The following is a 19318-nucleotide window of genomic DNA, read 5'->3' as shown; positions in this document are numbered from 1 at the left end:
GGTGAATTCGATCAGAATTCTAGGATTGTTGCTCGATGCCAGGGGCTGTAATGCCAAAACCATTGCGCATCTGACCGCCAAAACCGAGAATATCCTCAGATTAATCATGAGAGTCTCCAATAAGAAGGGGGGCCTAGGCGAGGACAACCTACTTAGGGCGCATCACGCTTTTCTTATGAGCCACATCAACTATGTGGTTTCGGCCCTGCAGTGGACTAAGACTGAAAGGGACAAGCTTGATACGTTGATGCGGAAAAGCGTCAAGAAGGTACTGGGTATTCCGGTCACGGCGAGCACGGACAGGCTAATGCAGCTCGGCGTTCATAACACCACCCTCGAACTAATAGAGGCGCAACAAGCGGCGCAGATCACGAGGCTTTCGGGCTCCAGCGCGGGTAGGCGCCTCTTGGATGCGGCGGGCTTGCGGCCGCGTTACAGTCACAGTGAGGCGGTTCAGCTGGACGAGAGCTCCAGAAGGTCGTCGGTCCCTTCCCTAGAAACGTTCATCCACAGCATAATGCGGGCAGGCGAGCAGCTCGTGCCAGGACGATTTTAAAGACAACGGTCGGCCTGGAAACTTTCGTGGACGCAGCTCAATATGCGCGCTCCGGTAAATTCGCGGTCACGGCGGTCAGCGAGAAGGGCGAGCTCATATCTGCGGCCTCGGTAGGCGCTGTCACGGCCGACGTGGCAGAGCAGGTGGCGGTACCGCTGGCGATGCAGGATTTTAAAAGGCCGTATATCTACACTGACTCACGCGCGGCCGTCAGGGCTTTCGCTTCGGGAATGGTTGCGAGACAGGCGGAGGCGCTTCTGAAGAGCAAGTCAAGAACTTATTCTGACCCCGTGCATTACATTACGTGGTTTCCCGCTCACATGGGTGACAACGTGCTGCCGGGCCGTCCGAATCCCAATGAGATTGCTCACCGCCGTGCGCGAGAATTCACGCGCCGCGACGGCGGTGAGGCTTCATTGGATCCGGAGGAGCTCGGCCACAGCGACCCGTTATTAACATTTCATGAAATCGTCTCCCACTATAAAGAGGAACGCAGGCGCTTCCCGCCTCCACACCCAAATCTATGTAGAGCTCAATCAATCACGCTTAGGATGCTTCAGACGAGGTCATATCCCTCACGAGGTTTCCTAAGCAGGATTAATACAGAAATTGACCCACAGTGCCCGGATTGTGGGGAGGTGTTTAGCACTCTAGCACATATGCTCTGGCAGTGTCCTGCGTTACGGGATACGTCACTCACCAGCGAACAGGACTGGGACGAGGCCATCTCAAGTACGGAACTCAAGTTCCAGTCCATGGCCGTCCAGAGGGCCCGTGAAAGAGCGGAGAGGCTTGGCCTCCCGATTCCGACATGGGAGCAGCCAGCGGCGAGCCGGGGGCCCCAGCGGGTCTCCACCGGCTAGTCCCTCAGGACCTCAATAAAAGTTCATTGTCTGTCTGTCTGTTGGGGGATGCTTCGATACGAGCAATAATAAAGGCATCTTACCTCGCAAACAGTACTGTTCTTTGTCGGAACGAAGTTCTTTTGGCCAATGATGTGCAGCCACTGCTTTTTGCGCAAGCCGTCATGTTTGCCTTGTCATAAAAACTGCATAACCATCGTCACGCTTCTTGCTGCAGTTATATGCCCAGAAGCACGGTATGGGGCTAGCAGACACTGCACGAAACCACGTGCAACATTCTCTATGCGCCGAGCCAGCCGAGCTAAGGCGGAAAATGGCGCGAATGAAGAAGCAAAACACAAGCAAAGCGCGAGATCCGCTCGTTTCCAAGGGCAGCGGCAGGAAGACGAATTGTCGTGCCGGGAAACGGGGGCAAGACCGGCGGCCGCTGAGGAGAAGCGCGAGGTGCGAGGAGGTCGCGTGGTGGCGGCAGAGTTCAGAGTGGCGGTACTTTAAAATTATAAAGGGGCTTCACTCGTCGCTGGTGAGTGCCGCCTCCCAGCGGCGGCGGCGACGACGATTGAGCTCGAAGTTTCTCCCTGTCTAACCAACGTCCGCCGGAACTGGAGCGGCGGCAGCGACAGCGCCTTTTCCGGCATATTCCCAAATGCTTTTTTCGCCGCGTAGCTCTGTTTCCGCACGCTTTACACTTGTCCGTCGGGTATAGGCTCGGGTAACAGTGGCGTAGGATCGCCGGGCTGGCGTAGCTGTGCGTTTGCAATTGTCTCCAAGTTACGGTCTTTGTCTTGTTTAAGCAACAAAATTTATTTTACAGCTTAAGTTCATGTTTCTGGACTGCCCGAATATTCAGAAGGTTTTTGCGAAAAATCTCAAGAAGTGGTTGGTGACTAGCTTTATCATCAAGGCTGACTCTCAATATGCTGATTCGCATTCATTTCGTGTTGAGATTGAGAATATGAAGCAGCTACTTTAACATACATTGCCCCCTGTGGAAGATCAATATAACGTGGTTTGTAATCAGTGTCGTAAACGTGCTCGGAATCTCCATTTTGCTGCTCTAAAAGCTGCTTAGAAATGGTATGAGCCAGTAGCATCACTAGTATCGAAAACAGAAGCCAATGTTTCTACGACGAAAAAGGAATGCATTGCTATCATTTGGGGTTCAGCAAAATTTGGACTTTACCTGTATGGTAAGTCACTCAAAGTCGTAAGTGACCACCACGCCTTGGGTTGGCTGGTTAACTGAAGGACCCTTCAGGGCGCCTTGTGTGATGGAGCGCCAGACTGCAAGAGTTCCAATCACCGCGTCGGGTAGTGTGGACGGAAACAGTATGATGCAGATTGGCTCTCGCGTGTATCCCAATTGACACGCCGCTGCAAGAAGAAAGGATGATGATGCTTTTCAGTGAAGAAAAAGCGCCGACGGCTATGTCCAATAGCGGCGAGCTTACGCAAGACTAAGACGCATTGTAGAGTACTTGGAAGAAGAAAACAAGGTTGTCCCTAAGGTATTTAGGTCTGGATTGTACTTCCAATCGAAATGACCGTCCTCGTAGAGAAGAACTTTACTCCAGTCAATGCGAACTATCTTCAGCATGGCCGCCAGAGAGTGTACATGTCCTTCGTGGTTAACCAACTGCAGTGCACCTCAGGTTCTCCCGTACGCTCATGAGAATTCAGGAGAAGTATTACTGGCGGCTCCGGAACGCCGATGTCGCTCATTACGTCAGGACATGCCGGCATTGTTATCGACACAAGATACCGCCTGCAATGCCAGTGGAATTGTTACCGCCCGTCAAAACTGCTTATTGTTCTTTCCAGAACATCAGTCTGGACTTATATAAACACTTTCCGACATCAACGTCTGGGAATATGTGGATCGTAGTGGCTGATATCAATAATTGGCCGACATCTCGCATGCTAGGAAAGTAGACTCATATTAGAAACAATATTAACAGGATGACAACCAAAATTATTTTTGGAAAAGATTAGACGGTTTTGTGACGAAGCAGTAGCGGCTACCGACTACTTCCCCCTCTAATTCGAAGAAAAGCCCTGGCCAAATGTAATGCGGCCAAAAATACCGAATTTTTCATCGAGAACACCCTGCTGAAAGATAGTGCCCCAGAAGTCTTCACCATCGACAAGGGAACAGCTTTTACAGAGCAGCTGACTCAACCCACCTTGCAATAACGCCAGACGAGTCACCGAAGGACGACAGCCTATCACCCGCAGACGAATGACCTTACAGTGTGCCTGAATAGAGCATTTGCCGACATGTTAGCGACGTTAGCTGTCACACGTCAGTGCCAAAATACAAACTGGGTAACGCCGTTCAAGCTGGAACCTCCTGAGGTTCTCTCAGGAGGACTCTCGATGGCATGCTGCCGCACCTCACCGACGAATACAATCTTCACGTCCCCGGCTACTTAAAACACGCGGAAGAAGCACAACAACTTGATCTCCCGCCTTGACATCAAGAACCAGCAAAAGATGGACAATCGACAATACAACCTTCAACGACGCTACATGGTTTTATTTCTCCATTTAGTATTCTCTCTGTACCATTGTGACGACGCCAACGCTTTTTAAGACGGTTGGCATGGCACGTATCGGAACATGTCGCCAAACCTAGAGTATTTATGCTGCATGCTTGACGCTTATAGTGGCATACATTCTAGAATGCACGCGAGCACTAGGCATTATGCTGGAATCTCTAAGTGACGTGTAAATAGCCGACGCCATTGTCCCGCAGATCAGATTTTTGACAATTCCCGAACATGCTCGCCGTTATCGTTCTAATTTTAGTGTCAGTTGTATTGCTGGGCACGAATCCGCCCGATGAAGAGATATTTTTGTGAGCCACACTTCTTGCTACGGCGTGGTTCCTCGTCTGCACCACTACGTTACAATTCGAAGCAATAAAACGACAGACACCAGCCAAAGAAAAAGCTAAAAAAATTTTAAATTGAATAAAAGACGTTTCGGCTTCGCTACGTAAGCCTTGTTCACAATCTATGATTCGATTTTTTATTTTTTAGCTATTCTTTTGGTCGGTGTCTGTCGTTTTACCAGACGGGCTTCCGTCTAACCCTCGACTTTACGTTACAATATAATTAGCGAAGGCCGAAGAGCCACGGCAAACTGCACTTACGCCCGAAAATATTAGTGAACATAGGTTCTGAAGTTCTCGTACGATATTTGAAATGATAAATCACAATTTGCACGTAGCGTAGACTCCGTGTTCGCACACATCTCTACTTAAGTGAAGCAGGCGTGCAGCAGTTTATTTTTATTACGCTGTGACGAAGGGAAAATATTGACTGCCTGCTTTAGGTGCGGGGACTGGCAATTGGGTGCCGAGATTTGAAGACCAAGTCACAAATGTAATTCTTGAAATCTATCTGTTTTTCGTCACGCTTTACATGAATGTTATTTTATGTATAGGCACGGACACACAGAAGTCGTTGGTTCTTGGTGGTGAAGCCTGCATATGGGCAGAGTTTGTGGACGCCACTAATCTCATCAGCCGCACATGGTAAGTCACGAATTATCAATCCATCTCAAAAAACACAAATGTTGGGTATGTAGGTAGAGGCTTGGTAGAGTTGGTAATTAATGGCAAAATGGGCAGAGCGCGGAAGTCCAGGAACAAAGAAAAATCTATAGGGCGCCGTGTGTGTCGTTCTGTGAGCTATATCCCTGCAGGTGGTAGCGCTTGTTATTTCTTTGCATAAAATATATAAACTAGCCAAATAAATAGCCGCAATTGGCGGTACGTTTGGAAAAATTAGGCTGTCGAATTAGGCTGTCTGCAAGGTAAGCGTAGGCACATAATATTCGGGCATATAACTACTCCGTGGCATATAGCGAAGGAACATTTTCCAACGTCATACAAGGTTGACCTCAATTCGAAATAGAAGTTTTTTGTGAAGCGCAGCTAGTTTTCTTGACCCCACGAAAACCAAAATTGTTGGTGATGGTTTTAGTTTGTACTTACGGAAACTGTGTTCGATCAGGTGTGCTGTAATTGTCCAGTTTGCAGCCTAGGTCAAGCCATATGCCAAGATAAAAAAAGCCATTTTACCCTTTGATTCCTCACATTCGAAACTGATTAAAATGGGAATCACATAATCATGTTTGAGGAAAGCTCTTTCGAAGCCCTCCCCCACACAGGATCAAGGAAAGCTTCAATCACCGAGGAGCAAGGTAGCAGCTGGCGAGTTTCACGAGTCCGCTGCTTTAAGTTGTCGCAACGAACGCGCTCAATAGAGCCGCGCAAGGAGCGCGCGGAAGGTGTTGTAGGCGCCCCGAAGAAGAGTCACCTATTTGGGCTTGTGTCATATGTTCTTAAGTTTGCGCACAACATGAATAATGTCGCAGAGAAGCATTGGGGTGCCTCTTGTGCTTTCTGCGCCATGCAAGTGGGCACACTTGTGAAGTCAAGTGAGGAAATACTGTTTGCCGCTTCGCAGTTCACCTTCGCTTCTCTGCCTGTGCCACGGTCGCCAGCAACGGGAGGCGGTCGTGATGTACACCGAAACGCCAGTGTGGCCCATGCGCTACTTGTGTCGTGCACAGAATTCTTTCAAGTTGTGGTCGAGCTTACTTGGTCCGAACGGGCCAGTGCCGTTCGGACCAAGTAAGCTCGACCACAACTCAAAAAGAAAGAAGAAAGCAAGCTGTCGTTCAGACAGTCTGCGAAAGCACTTTAGGTTTTCGAAATGAGAATCAGGCTCGAAGTTTGCTTTACACTGCAAAAGTTGCGGTTGCTATCCATGGTTCAAGTGGTCGGCCGTGGAAAACCGAAGTTACAGCATGAGCTTTTGGAAGAGGTTTAATAGACAATTCTGTATCCGATATCTACGTTAGCGTGGCTTCCATGGCACTTACGTGGCAAGAAGCGAAATTTATGGGTAGCCACAGCTGAGTTTTCGTATGACTCTTCTGCCAGTTGTGCGTAGTTGACCGCGTAAAGGTGCTTACCAACTATCATGATTTATGAGCTTATCCTACACGCGTTGCATGCAGTTTTTGTCGCCTCGCCTTGGCTTTAAACCTGCCGTTCTTGTTGGTGGTTTCAGAGTGTGTTGGGCGGATGCGCACATTGTCCTGCTGCAGCGAATATATTTCCAGTAAACATTTACTAGTCCACTTGTAGCGCTTGTCCCGTCTGTGTCGCCTGCCTCTGTCGTGTATCGCACTTCACTGAAGTTAAATATGCATCACCAACTGACTTGAAATTCTACTGTTCTAAAATAATGAATATTCGCAGTAATGAGGCGAAACCACCGTCAACTATTTTCACTGTGGACACCATAAGAATGCGCGAGAGATAAGATAGAGGACATAATTTGCTAAATGTATAAGAAATGTATACATGTATAGAAATCCATAGCATAATATTTTCATTGGCTATGTTCAACCTATATAGGTATGTCGCAAATATTGTACGCTTGCCAATGGCGTGCGATTTATTCGCTGCTGAGGCATCACTGAGTGACGCTCAAGTTGGTTCGGCGATATGTACTCTGCCAGTATCCACAAGGGCAGCTTGAATGCCGGTGTACATATTCCTAAAAGGCAAACAGTGAAGGGCTATAGGCCTAGCCAGAAATATCCTTTTCACTCAAATACTAACATTGAAAGGTATGGGTCGCGCTGTTATTTAGGTAGGGCGAAGATACGCAGGACGTTTTTCAGGTTAGCGACTGTAGTTGACCTCATATGGGCAGCCCGTTGCGCCGACTTAAGGCGGCTTTAATTCCCAACTCAGCCAAGGCTCCTTCTAAAAACCTCGTTCAGTCAGTCTGTCGTCGACCACCGTAAACCTGCGCAACGTCTGGCCAAGCATGTTTTCACGCTTTAAAGGTTGTGCATTTCGCTTGGTGTTTTAACTGCTCTCAGTCAACATTTTTCATTCAGAAATAATTTTTTAAATAATGTAAATACTATCGAGGTTGTCTATCGATATTTGTACGTAGAAGAAAGTGCAGTGCTAACGAGAGACACCGTTTGTCACAGGCAACCTAAAAATAAAAAAGAAATACAACTGAAATGACGTTTATTGATGCAGGCGTAGATGTAGGTCCTTCGGATAGACTGGCACAGAACGGGCGGCTAAACAGTTACGTCGGGCAGCGCTCTTAGCGGTAACTTCGGCGTCGTCTTTTGCGGAGCGATCACGATGCTGCTACTGCTGGTGGTGTGCATCATCTGCAGAACATGTTGCACGTCTTCTTCATCACAATCACCCCCGGGATAAAAAGCAGCCATCCTGGCGACTCAAACAGTAGTGATCACGAGCGGCTCACGGTAGGGCTTAAGGCGTTCGACGTGAACAATGTCACGTCCACGACAACGGAGGTCAGAGGGGGGTGTCAGTGGTTCTATTAGGTAATTCACCGCAGACGTGCGCTGGACGATGCGATAAGGTCCATCGAAGCGGGGAAGAAGTTTTGAAGAGAGCCCAGGAGCATGCGCAGGTACTGACAGCCAGACGAGGTCGCCGGGAGAGAAGACAGGTTGCTCACAGTGAGCGTCATGGAGCCTTTTCTGGCGCTGTTGCTCAGCGGTGGTGAAGTGGCGCGCTAACTTGCGACACTCCTCGGCATGACGTGCTGCAGTCGAAACGGGCACACACTCAGAAGCATCGGGCTTGTAGGGTAGCAGGGTGTCCATGGTGTGGGATGGGTGACGGCCATAAAGCAAAAAGTAGGGAGAAAATCCAGTGGTAGTCTGGGTTGCAGTGTTGTAGGCAAACGTAACAAATGGTAGGATAAGGTCCCAATCTGTGTGGTCAGATGCGACGTACATGGCCAGCATGTCACCCAGGGTCCGGTTGAAACGTTCCGTGAGTCCATTCGTCTGGGGGTGGTAGGCGGTGGTTGTCCTATGAATAACGTGGCACTGAGCCAGAAGAGCTTCGACAACCTCAGACAAAAAGACGCGCCCTCTGTCGCCGAGAATTCACGAGGTGGGCCGTGACGGAGGATGAAACAGCGGAGCAGGAAGGAGGCGACGTCGCGCGCAGTGGCGGAAGGTAGTGCCGCAGTTTCAGCATATCGCGTAAGATGGTCGACGGCGACGATGATCCAGCGGTTACCGGCCAGTGTCATAGGAAGCGGACCATAGAGATCAATGCCCACTCTATCAAATGGTCGGGCGGGACAGGGAAGGGGCTGCAAAGCTCCAGCTGAACGGCAAGGCGCAGATTTCCAACGTTGGCAGTCCGTACATGAACGAACGAATTTGCGGACGTATGTAAACATTCCGCGCCAGTAGTAGCGCTGACGAAGTCGTTCATATGTTTTGAAGACTCCAGCGTGGGCGCACTGCGGGTCAACGTGAAAGGATGCGCAGATAGTGGAGCGCAGGCTGCGCGGTATGACGAGTAGCCATTTACGGCCGTCAAATGCGTAGTTGCGTCGGTGCAGAAGGTCGTCGCGAATGGTGAAGTGAACAGCTTGGCGGCGGAGTGCGCGAGAGGCTGGCAGCGTAGGCGTCTCAGAAGTAGGGCCGCTATCCAGGGGTCGTGGCGCTGCTCTGAAGCAATTCTGGCGATGGTGAGAGGCAGGACGATGGGTGTTAATGTTGACAGGCAACTAAGGTCGGTAGGCAGAGGAGACCGTGACAGAGCATCAGCATCCGAGTGCTTGCGGCCAGAGCGGTAGACGACGTTGATGTCGAACTCTTGAAGTCGAAGAGCCCATCGGGCAAGGCGGCCACATGGGTCTTTCAAATTTGATAGCCAACAAAGGGCGTGATGATCTGTGACGACGTCAAACGGGCGGCCGTACAAGTAAGGGCGGAACTTGCTAAGGGCCCATACGATGGCTAAGCGTTCTTTTTCAGTCACAGTATAGTTGGTCTCAGCTTTGGTGAGGGTACGGCTGGCATAAGCAACAACGCATTCAGGTTGCCCGGGTTTTCGTTGTGCTAGCACGGCGCCGAGACCTATTCCGCTGGCGTCTGTGTGTACCTCCGTCGAAGCTTCAGGATCGAAGTGACGCAGAATAGGAGGTGAAGCGAGAAGACGTCGTAAAGTAGTGAACGCCTCGTCGCAGGCTGGAGACCATGATGACAGGTCGCTGGAGCTACCCAGAAGCTGTGTCAGAGGGCGTATTATGGACGCGAAGTTGCGAATGAAACGTCGAAAGTATGAACATAAGCCGACGAAACTGCGAAGTTCTTTGAGATTTGTCGGCCTAGGAAAGTCAGTAACGGCACGCAATTTCGCGGGATCAGGTTGGACGCCGTGCTTAGACACGACGTGGCCAAGAATGGTTAGCTTTCGAGCGGCAAAGTGGCATTTTTTGAGATTAAGTTGGAGCCCAGCGTTGGTAAGACACGTCAGAACGCACTCGAGGCGGTGAAGATGTGTCGTAAAATCCGGAGCGAAGACGACAATATCGTCGAGGTAACACAGACACGTTTGCCATTTCAATCCACGCAAAACAGTGTCCATCATTCGCTCGAACGTTGCGGGGGCATTACAGAGGCCGAAGGGCATCACGTTGAACTCATAAAGTCCATCAGGGGTAACAAATGCAGTTTTGGGCTTGTCAGTGGCGGCCATGGGAACCTGCCAATACCCTGAGCGCAAGTCGAGTGAGGAGAAGAATTCAGACCCCTGTAAACAGTGAAGGGCATCATCTATTCTCGGTAGAGGGTACACGTTATTGCGGGTGATCTTATTTAGGCGACGAAAGTAAACACAGAAGCAGACAGAGTCGCCCTTCTTCTTAACGAGAACGACCGGCGACGCCCACGGACTGTGAGAGGGCTGAACGATGTTGCGGCGAAGCATGTCGTCGACATGCTCACTAATGACACGGCGCTCCGTAGGAGACACACGGTATGGGCGTTGCCGCAGTGGTGAATGGGAGGCCGTGTCGATGTGGTGCGTGACAGTTGACGTGCGTCCAAGGGAAGGCTGAATAGCGTCGAAAGAAGAACGAAAATGGTACAGGACGGCGATAAGCTCCGAACGCTGCTCTGGTGTAAGGCCGTCAGCGATGGATGGGCTAAAGATGTCGGTGCAGGACTTGTCGGAAGCAGAAAGAGTGCAGATGTCAGTAAGGTCGTCGCGAGAAGTTGCATCGGGCACGTCGACGATGTACAGGGACTGAATGGCTTGGACATGGCCGAGACACTGGCCACGGAGCAATGTGAGCGGAGCGGACAAAAGGTTGCATACGAAAATATGGCTGAAACCAGCCGAAAAATCGAGGGTCGCGAAGGGAAGCAGTACAGTATTTTTTGCGATGAAGGTCTCAGAAGGGGCGAACAAAACAGTGGCGTCAGAGATGCTTCCACAAGACAAAGGTAAAACAACAGCGGCGTGCGGAGGAACGTCGGTCTCCTCAGCGACGACTAATTTAGGGCGATGTTCGGGAGAATCGTCGGAATGGAGGTCGCACAAAGGAGAAAGTTCGACTTCGGCCCGCTCGCAGTCGATGATGGCTTTGTGTCCCGAGAGAAAATCCCATCCAAGAATGACGTCGTGAGAGCAGGATGGCAGCACAATGAACTCAATAATGTACATCATGTCCTCAATTACAACTCGGGCCGTACAAGCTGCTAACGGCTGAACATGCTGCGCTGTTGCGGTACGGAGGGCTACACCCGCAACTGGCGTCGGAACTTTCCGGATGGAGTGACAGAGTCTTTCATTTATTACAGAAACGGCGGCACCAGTGTCCACAAGGGCAAGAGTTGACACTCCCTCAACAGAAACAGCAAGTACATTCGACGGAGAATTGTGAGGACTTGGACGCTGTGACGGCGACGCAGTTCTTGCCTCATGAACTGCGGCGTTTAGTTTTCCTCTTCTGAAGGCATGGGACGACGACGCATTGGGGAGAGAGAGCGCCGACGTGGTGACGGAGATCGTCGGTCGAAGGACGCTTGACGATCAGGAGCTCTTGGAGGTGATCCAGGAGTGTAGCGGAGTGGAGGCTGGTCGGCATAGCGAGTCGTTGGTTCATAGCCATATGAGACGGCCAACGGCATGCGGCGGCGACAGTAGCGAGAGATATGTCCGGGGCGGCTACAGGCAAAGCAAATTGGTTTGTCCTCAGGAGTACGCCAAGGGTTTGTGGCCATGGGGCCAGCGCCAGGGGCGCGGGGTGGGGTCGGCGCGTGCAGTGGTTGACGCGGTGTGAAAGCAGGGTGCGTTCGAGGCCGTGCGACGTCGTCGGCGTACGTGAGAGCAGCTACCGGATGCGACTGAGGGGACACTGGCACAGCGTCGGCAATTTCTGCTTCGATGGCCTGCCGAATAGCGGGTGACAGGTAAGGAGGAGCAGGACGGGGCTGGGGCTGTTGCTGAGCAAACTGCACCAGTGAGAGCTGCCGAGCAACTTCCTCGCGTATGAACGCCTGGAGCTGTGGCAGCAGTGTTGACTGGTCCGAGTGGACGGCCAGGCCTGCGAGGCTGACGTCGTTAGTAACCAGGCGACGAGTCAAGGCCCGCTGTTTCCGGAGTTCATCGTAGCACTGACACAGTTTGATGAGTTCTGCTACGCTGGTCGGGTTTTTTTGCAAGAAGCATCTGAAAGACGTCATCGTCAATGCCTTTCAAGATGTGCTTGATTCTGTCAGACTCGGGCATCGAGGCATTGACGCGCTTCGAGAGGTCAAGAACGTCCTCAATGTAGCTTGTGAACGACTCGCCCGGCTGCTGGGCGCGCTGGCGCAAACGCTGTTCAGCGCGTAACTGGCGCACGGCGGGGCGTCCGAACACATCTATGAGGGCGGCCTTGAATGCAGACCAGGTGGTAAAATCTTTCTCGTGGTTTTTAAACCACAGATGAGCCACATTTGAAAGATAGAAGATGACATTGTTCAGTTTAGCGGTGTCATCCCATCGGTTGGGGACGCTTACCCTATCATAAGTCGATAGCCAGTCCTCCACATCACTGTCGTCGGTGCCGCTGAAGACCACCGGATCCCTCAGGTAAGGCACCCCGGAGCAGATGACGGGCGGAGGGGCCGTGAACGGAGGGGCCGTGGACGGCGGGGCCGTGGATGGCAGGGCCGTAGATGGCGGGGCCGTGGATGACAGGGCCGTGGATGGCAGGGCCGTGGACGGTGGGGGCGTGGTTGCGTCTTCGGGCATAGCGGGACGAAGCGTACGGGTGCGGAGTTCCAGGATGGAAGCTTGGCAGGTCGTACCCAGCACTTCCACCAATTGAAATGAGGTTTATTGATGCAGGCGTAGATGTAGGTCCTTCGGATAGACTGGCACAGAACGGGCGGCTAAACAGTTACGTCGGGCAGCGCTCTTAGCGGTAACTTCGGCGTCCTCTTTTGCGGAGCGATCACGATGCTGCTACTGCTGGTGGTGTGCATCATCTGCAGAACATGTTGCACGTCTTCTTCATCACACAACAAATAAAGACACATGTAGTAACACGACAGAAAGGGTTACCTAATATAAAAGTGCGTACTAATTGACAATGTTTGAAAAATTTATTGTAAAGTTCAAATGACACTTTCAACTAAGCACAGACTATCAAAATTCGTCTTTGAGAGCTGAGTGTTCTTCACATGTGCAATTTTCCAAAAGAATAAAAACGTTCGTGATTATTAAAACTTGGCAACAGAAGACACTATTATAATTTTTTTGTGTTTTTTAATGCAGACTCATTACTTGTGAAGAGTAAATCCTAGAGAAAAGCCAAGCTTTCATCTGGGTGAATTTCGCTATACTTCAGTCGTTTCGAAGATGTTGCAAAGTTTGATTGCTGTTAACACGTTCACACTCCCTGGCTGCTGCCTACCCTTCACTTTAATGTTAGTGGTATCAGAGCCTATGGTGGATGTATTTGTTAGGTTTGACATTGCCTTTTGTTTTCACGTGCAGTGGTACAGCATAGACAGACCGAGCTTCACGAGCCACGCTGCGCAACTAATAAACGTAAACGTAAAAGTAAGCATAATTTATTTCAGAGAACCAATATACATATTTACCTAGGGGATCGGCGTAAAGGCACAGAAAGCCTGACAGAGCGCCGATCACCCGCCTACATACACATGAAATGTCAGTCGCATACATAAAATATGAACATAAGTTGAAAAAGAAAACACATCATGATTTTTGAAACCGTCATACCACTAAACACTAAAATATGTATATTGAGATTATATACATCGGAAAGCATAAAATAATACCTTACACACACCTATAAATAAAAATAACGCAGAAACAAACAAGTGTAGCAGACGCAAGTTACATAACATGAGAGATGGAAGCAAAAGTGGTCTGAAGTTAGCATTGAATTTTTAGAAGGTAGCAAGTATCTTTTTTTGAAGACATGAATGAAAGAGCTTTCTTCAGTTAATGTCATTAATTGAAGACAGCATATATAATCCGAGTGCAGATATAAACACAACTAAACAAATGAGTTGTGGCGCAAGGAAAGAAGAAGGAAAACCAAGGGGAGACAGGATAGGGTGCCAAACATTCAACTAGTTTTATTCCCAGCACATCACCCAAATATATACATTTCCAAGAATGCGCACAAAGACAAGGCGCAGCACGTGTCACAGGCTACCTCACTGCGCTATCTAAAAACAGACATTCACTTTTGTAGAGGGAAACAGAAGGCACGCTGACATCACCCTTCCTCCTTACGTGACACGCCTCGAGCAGTTCACTGGCTAACACTTCTCTGCTTCTTCCTATCACGCGCGTGACAGCCATGCGAGGCACAATGGAGCGGCAGGTGTGAACCCACACCATTTTCAATTGATAAAACATGCTCCCTTAGGCGGTCATTAACACAGCGGCCTGTTTGGCCTATATATGACTTGCCGCAGCTCAACGGAATTTCGTAAACGACGCCCACCATGCAACGCAGGTTTACTGGCGTGCTTCTTTCCGCATGAAAGCTTGGCCTTTTGAGATGAAATGCGGGCGCAAAGCTTAGACAACCTGTTAGGGGCCGAGAAAACGACTGGAACGTCATGCCTGTTAGCAACTTTTTTTCAAATTGTGGGCGATTTTGTGCATGTAAGGCAAGACCAGTGGTCTCTTCTTCTGCACGGCATCAGGCTGTCTGCTGCACCCTTTCACTTTCTGGAGCAAAGATTCAGCCACACTGGTTATGACAAAAGAAGGAAACCCGGCTGCAACCAACCTCGAAACCTGTAGCTGAAAACTGTCGTCCATTGTGTGCTCGCAAGACTTCTTTAAAGCAGACCTAAGACACAGTGTCACGATAGCTCTTTTCACAGTCTTTGAGTGAGCGGAATCATAAGGCAGAAGGTCCTTACGGGCGCGGGCGCTGTACCTCCAACACGTATGAGTAGTATTTAGTAGCAGGTTAATGTCTAAAAACTGCAACCTATTGTCAAGTGGAAGCTCATGCGTAAACCTTAGGCATTTTCCATGCTGTCTGAAAACAGATAATACGTGATTCACATCGTCACAAACAGTCCACGGATTAGATGTATTTAGAAGTACATGAAAGTCATCCACGTATCTAAATACCCTAGGACATAAGTCTGAGTCAAGTTTGCTAGCAAGTACTTGGTCAATACATGAGAGAAAAATGTTCATAGGACATGGAGCTACACATGACCCAATTCAAATACCCGCGCGCTGCACATATAGCATGTCGGTAAAAGAAACAAAGATGCTACTAGGTAAAATTCAAGGAGCGTCAAAAAATTATCAATCGATAAACCACAAGAATTCATGAAGCCAGTGCTTCCATTATGCTCAATACAATGTCTAACGCAGGGAAGAAGTTCATTGTGAGGGACAGAGTAAAATAAGTCCTCAACATCGATGCCAAAAGCGTAACTAATCCCACTTTCGTTACCCAAGAATTCGGTCACCACACCTGAATGTTTTGTGGCCAACGGGTCATCGTAGTTGAGCATATTTAGGTGCTTGAGCAAGAAGTGACTAACCTGTAGCTGCCAAGTGCCCTTCTCAGTCACGATAGACCGGAACGGCCTCTCAGGCTTATGTGTCTTTACTGTGAAAAACACTTCAAGGGTATTGCCTTTGCAATCGTTTATGCACATTGCAAGTTTGCCTAAATTCAGTTCCCTGCATAGAGACACGGCACGGCTTTTTACCTTGGCAGGTTTGCTGTTGAAGGGACAAAATTCTTCTCAATGGCAACGGTGGCCTTTTCCAAGAAAAGGCACTGAGGTAACACAACAAAAGCCTCCTTCCTTACCCGACTGCAGAAGGAGCAGCTCGTTGGTCTTGAAGAAGGACACAGTTCTTTCCATGTCATTTGTCTGCCGGGATTTGTATTTGTTCCTCAGGATTGAGTACGCACCTTCCAGAAGGCAACGCTCACGGTCCTGTTCTTCAGCTCTCATAGAGACGCGGCGCTTTAGAGCCAGAAGTTCATGAGCAGGAACCACAGGGTTAAGGCAAAACTTTGGTCCTTTCTTGAGAACAGAGCCCACATCCTCCGGAATGGCAGCATTCCCAAGAACATGCACATTTTCGTACGTCCGACGCGGCTTTGGCGGGCATTTGGAGGACGGCTGCTTCTCAGTTAAGGCGCTTCCAACAACGTGCAGCGGAATTGACTGAGACTGGTGGCGTTGCGTTCTGGTGAGCACTGGTGGCGTTGCGAGCACACAATGGACGACAGTTTTCAGCTACAGGTTTCGAAGTTGGTTGCAGCCGGGTTTCCTTCTGTGGTCATAACCAGTGTGGCTGAATCTTTGCTCCAGAAAGTGAAAGGGTGTAGCAGACAGCCTGATGCCGTGCAGAAGAAGAGACCACTGGTCTTGCCTTACATGCACAAAATCGCCCACAATTTGAAAAAAAGTTGCTAACAGGCATGACGTTCCAGTCGTTTTCTCGGCCCCTAACAGGTTGTCTAAGCTATGCGCCCGCATTTCATCTCAAAAGGCCAAGCTTTCAGGCGGAAAGAAGCATGCCAGTAAGCGGGTACTGCCTTGCATGGTGGGCGTCGTTTACGAAATTCTGTTGAGCTGCGGCAAGTCATATATAGGCCAAACAGGCCGCTGTGTTAATGACCGCCTAAGGGAGCATGTTTTATCAATTGAAAATGGTGTGGGTTCACACCTGCCGCTCCATTGTGCCTCGCATGGCTGTCACGCGCGTGATAGGAAGAAGCAGAGAAGTGTTAGCCCGTGAACTGCTCGAGGCGTATCACATAAGGAGGAAGGGTTGTGTCAGCGTGCCTTCTGTTTCCCTCTACAAAAGTGAATGTTTGTTTTTAGATAGCGCAGTGAGGTAGCCTGTGACACGGGCTGCGCCTTGTCTTTGTGCGCATTTTTGGAAATGTATATATTTGGGTGATGGTGCTGGGAATAAAACTAGTTGATAGTTTGGCGCCCTATCCTGTCTCCCCTTGGTTTTCCTTCTTCTTTCCTTGCACCACAACTCATTTGTTTAGCTATGCACCAACTCGCCCAACGCACTACCTTGCTAAAGATATAAACACATATATACCCTCGGATTCTTGGGTGCTAGCTTAAGCAGGAAGTGCAGTGGTTAGAGAACGTCAATGCTAGCTGACGTCGAGCTCATATTCAATGAAGACGACGAAACCTGAAACCCCGTGGCCGGCCCATATTCGTTTCTTTGATCGCTTGCATGTGGCTCCATAAGTCAAAGGCTTTCCCAGAACCCACCATGGTTGCTTATTGGCTATGCTGTTGGGCTGCTAAGCACGAGGTCGCGGGATCGAATCCCGGCTACGGCGCCCGCATTTCGGTGGGGGCGAAATGCGGGCGCCGTAGGCGTCCCTCATAATCGGCGTCCCTCATAATCATATCGTGGTTTTGGCACGTAAAACCCCATAAATGTTTTTTTTTTATTTTTTAGGCTTTCACAAGAGGCGATGAATAGCTTAATATAGCTAGTGTGCTCTACCCGACCATACTAACAAAGCTTGCTTTGATAACCAACCGAGGTCTCAGTAATTATGGCGTTGCGCTGGTGTGCACAGTCACGGCTTAAATCGCGACCGCTACAGCCACATTCTCATAATGCCGAAATGCAAGAATGCTCGTGTACCATGTATTGGGCGTACAATAAAAAAAGTCACAGGCAGTGAAAATCATTTCTTAAACCTTCACAACGGTGTCCCTCATAAGCTACGGCGCCACTCATAAACCCCACAATGCATTAATGCGAACTTCAGCCGTTTTGAGTCTATCTATCTATCTATCTATCTATCTATCTATCTATCTATCTAACTGTCTATCTAGCTATCCATCTATCTAATCTATCTCTCTCTAGCCTCTTACGCAGATTCAGGTGACCCAAGCTCTTTACCTGCTTGAGCCACTAGATAAGCGCTCGCGGTCGAAGTGCTGTCGTGGTCCTTTCATTCTCGCCATTCCAACTTCGTTATCTGATTCTCGCCACGTATAGTCGTTGCCCCTTCTACCCACATCCAGTGGCCTACGTTGTCTAATAGCTTGGGCCACTAGGTATGGGTTCGTTGTCTCGATGCCGTCGTGCAGTCTACATCGACGTCATTCCAGCTTTGTCATCCGACACTCGTCATGCCGCCATCACGCCGTCATCGTCACGCCGCCGTTTTATCATTGTGATCACTTCAGTAATGTCACGTCATTGATACGTCGTCGTCATCATTCCGCCTATTCCGCCTTCGTCCTCCGATCGACGTCAGCCTTTCTTCGTCATTGCATAGTGATCATACTGTCGTCATTGAAGTATCATTGTGCCACCCTTGTCATGCCGTCATCAGTCGCTATAATGCCTCAATTGCAGAGCGTCGTCGTAATGGTGTCGTGGCCATGGCGTCGTCGTCACTCCAGCTTCGGCATCTGACTCTCGTCAAGCCGTCGTCGTCATGAACACAGCTGTCGTGATGCAGTCAGACCATTGTCTTGATACACTCGTCGTCATGCCATTGTCCTCATGCCGTTATCACGCCATCGTAGTCAGTGCGCCGCAGTCATGCATTCGTTGTCATACCGCCGTCGCCGTGGTCGTTACGTCGTCGTCATTGTAACTTCATCATCTGATTCTCGTCATGTCGGCGTCGTGAGCAATCTTCATAACACAGCCGTGGTGACATCGCTGTGGTCATGCCCCCGACGTGAGGCTGTCGTTTCGCAATCGTCCTCATTTTAGCATAACGTCATCCTGTTGTCGTCATGTCGTGATTGTTATGCCAGATGAGCCCATTCAACACCGTCATTCCTTTGTCATTCTATTTTAGTCATGCTGTCGTAACTCAATCATGATTGTGCCAAAATTGTCATGCCATCGTCACCAGACAGAGGCTATCACACATCCGTTGTCGTTGCCGTCGTCGTCATTCCAGATTCTTCATGTGGTTGCCATTTTGCGCTGTCAAGAGGACATCGTCGCGATACAGCTGTCGTCACGGCAGTGTCCTCATCTCGCCGTTGTCATGGTGCTGTTGTTTCACTATCGCATAATTTAGTAATTGACATGTCACTGTCGTCGTGCCGTCTTCGTTCTACCGCCTTTGTGTTTCCATCAATATCTTCCTTCTTCGTCATTCCCTCGTCACTGCGTCGCGTCATATAGTCGTCGTCATGCCGCCACGTTCATGGGCAATGTTAGCAATCTGGTGCTACAGCAAAGTGGGATGATATCGGTGTATGTGGCATATCGCCGAAGTAACGAAAGTCTCAGAATTACCGACTACACATGTTAAATACACCTGACATCAGGAATGTGGTTCGTCGCTACATTGCTTGAATGTTGATCGCATTATCGTTGACAGTCATCGTGAGTTGAGTTCTGCCATATTTTTCTCGAAGCTTGCTTCGCTTTTTAACACCAAGAAAAGCTGTCGTGTTGCATGAGCAAAGGTGGCTCTCGACGGCCACATTGAAACAAGAAACGGAGAGTATTGTCTTAATCAGCGTGCAGCATAGGCCTTTATGT

The 19318-nt window shown here is 49.5% G+C and overlaps 1 protein-coding gene across 1 annotated transcript in view; it reads left to right on the top strand.

Moving 5' to 3' along the window:
* The window catches only part of LOC119454603 (beta-hexosaminidase subunit alpha), a 158953-nt gene that overhangs the window by 118966 nt on the left and 20669 nt on the right, over positions 1-19318 (top strand). Inside the window, exon 10 of the mRNA XM_037716493.2 lies at positions 4867-4957. Coding sequence (XP_037572421.2) covers positions 4867-4957 — 91 coding nt within the window. The remainder of the gene's footprint in view (positions 1-4866; positions 4958-19318) is intronic.

Source organism: Dermacentor silvarum, chromosome 5, assembly GCF_013339745.2.
Source record: "Dermacentor silvarum isolate Dsil-2018 chromosome 5, BIME_Dsil_1.4, whole genome shotgun sequence".
Classification (NCBI taxonomy): Eukaryota; Metazoa; Arthropoda; class Arachnida; order Ixodida; family Ixodidae; genus Dermacentor; species Dermacentor silvarum.
The sequence above is the reverse complement of the archived record's forward strand: the minus strand, read 5'-3'. Positions and strand labels throughout refer to the sequence as shown.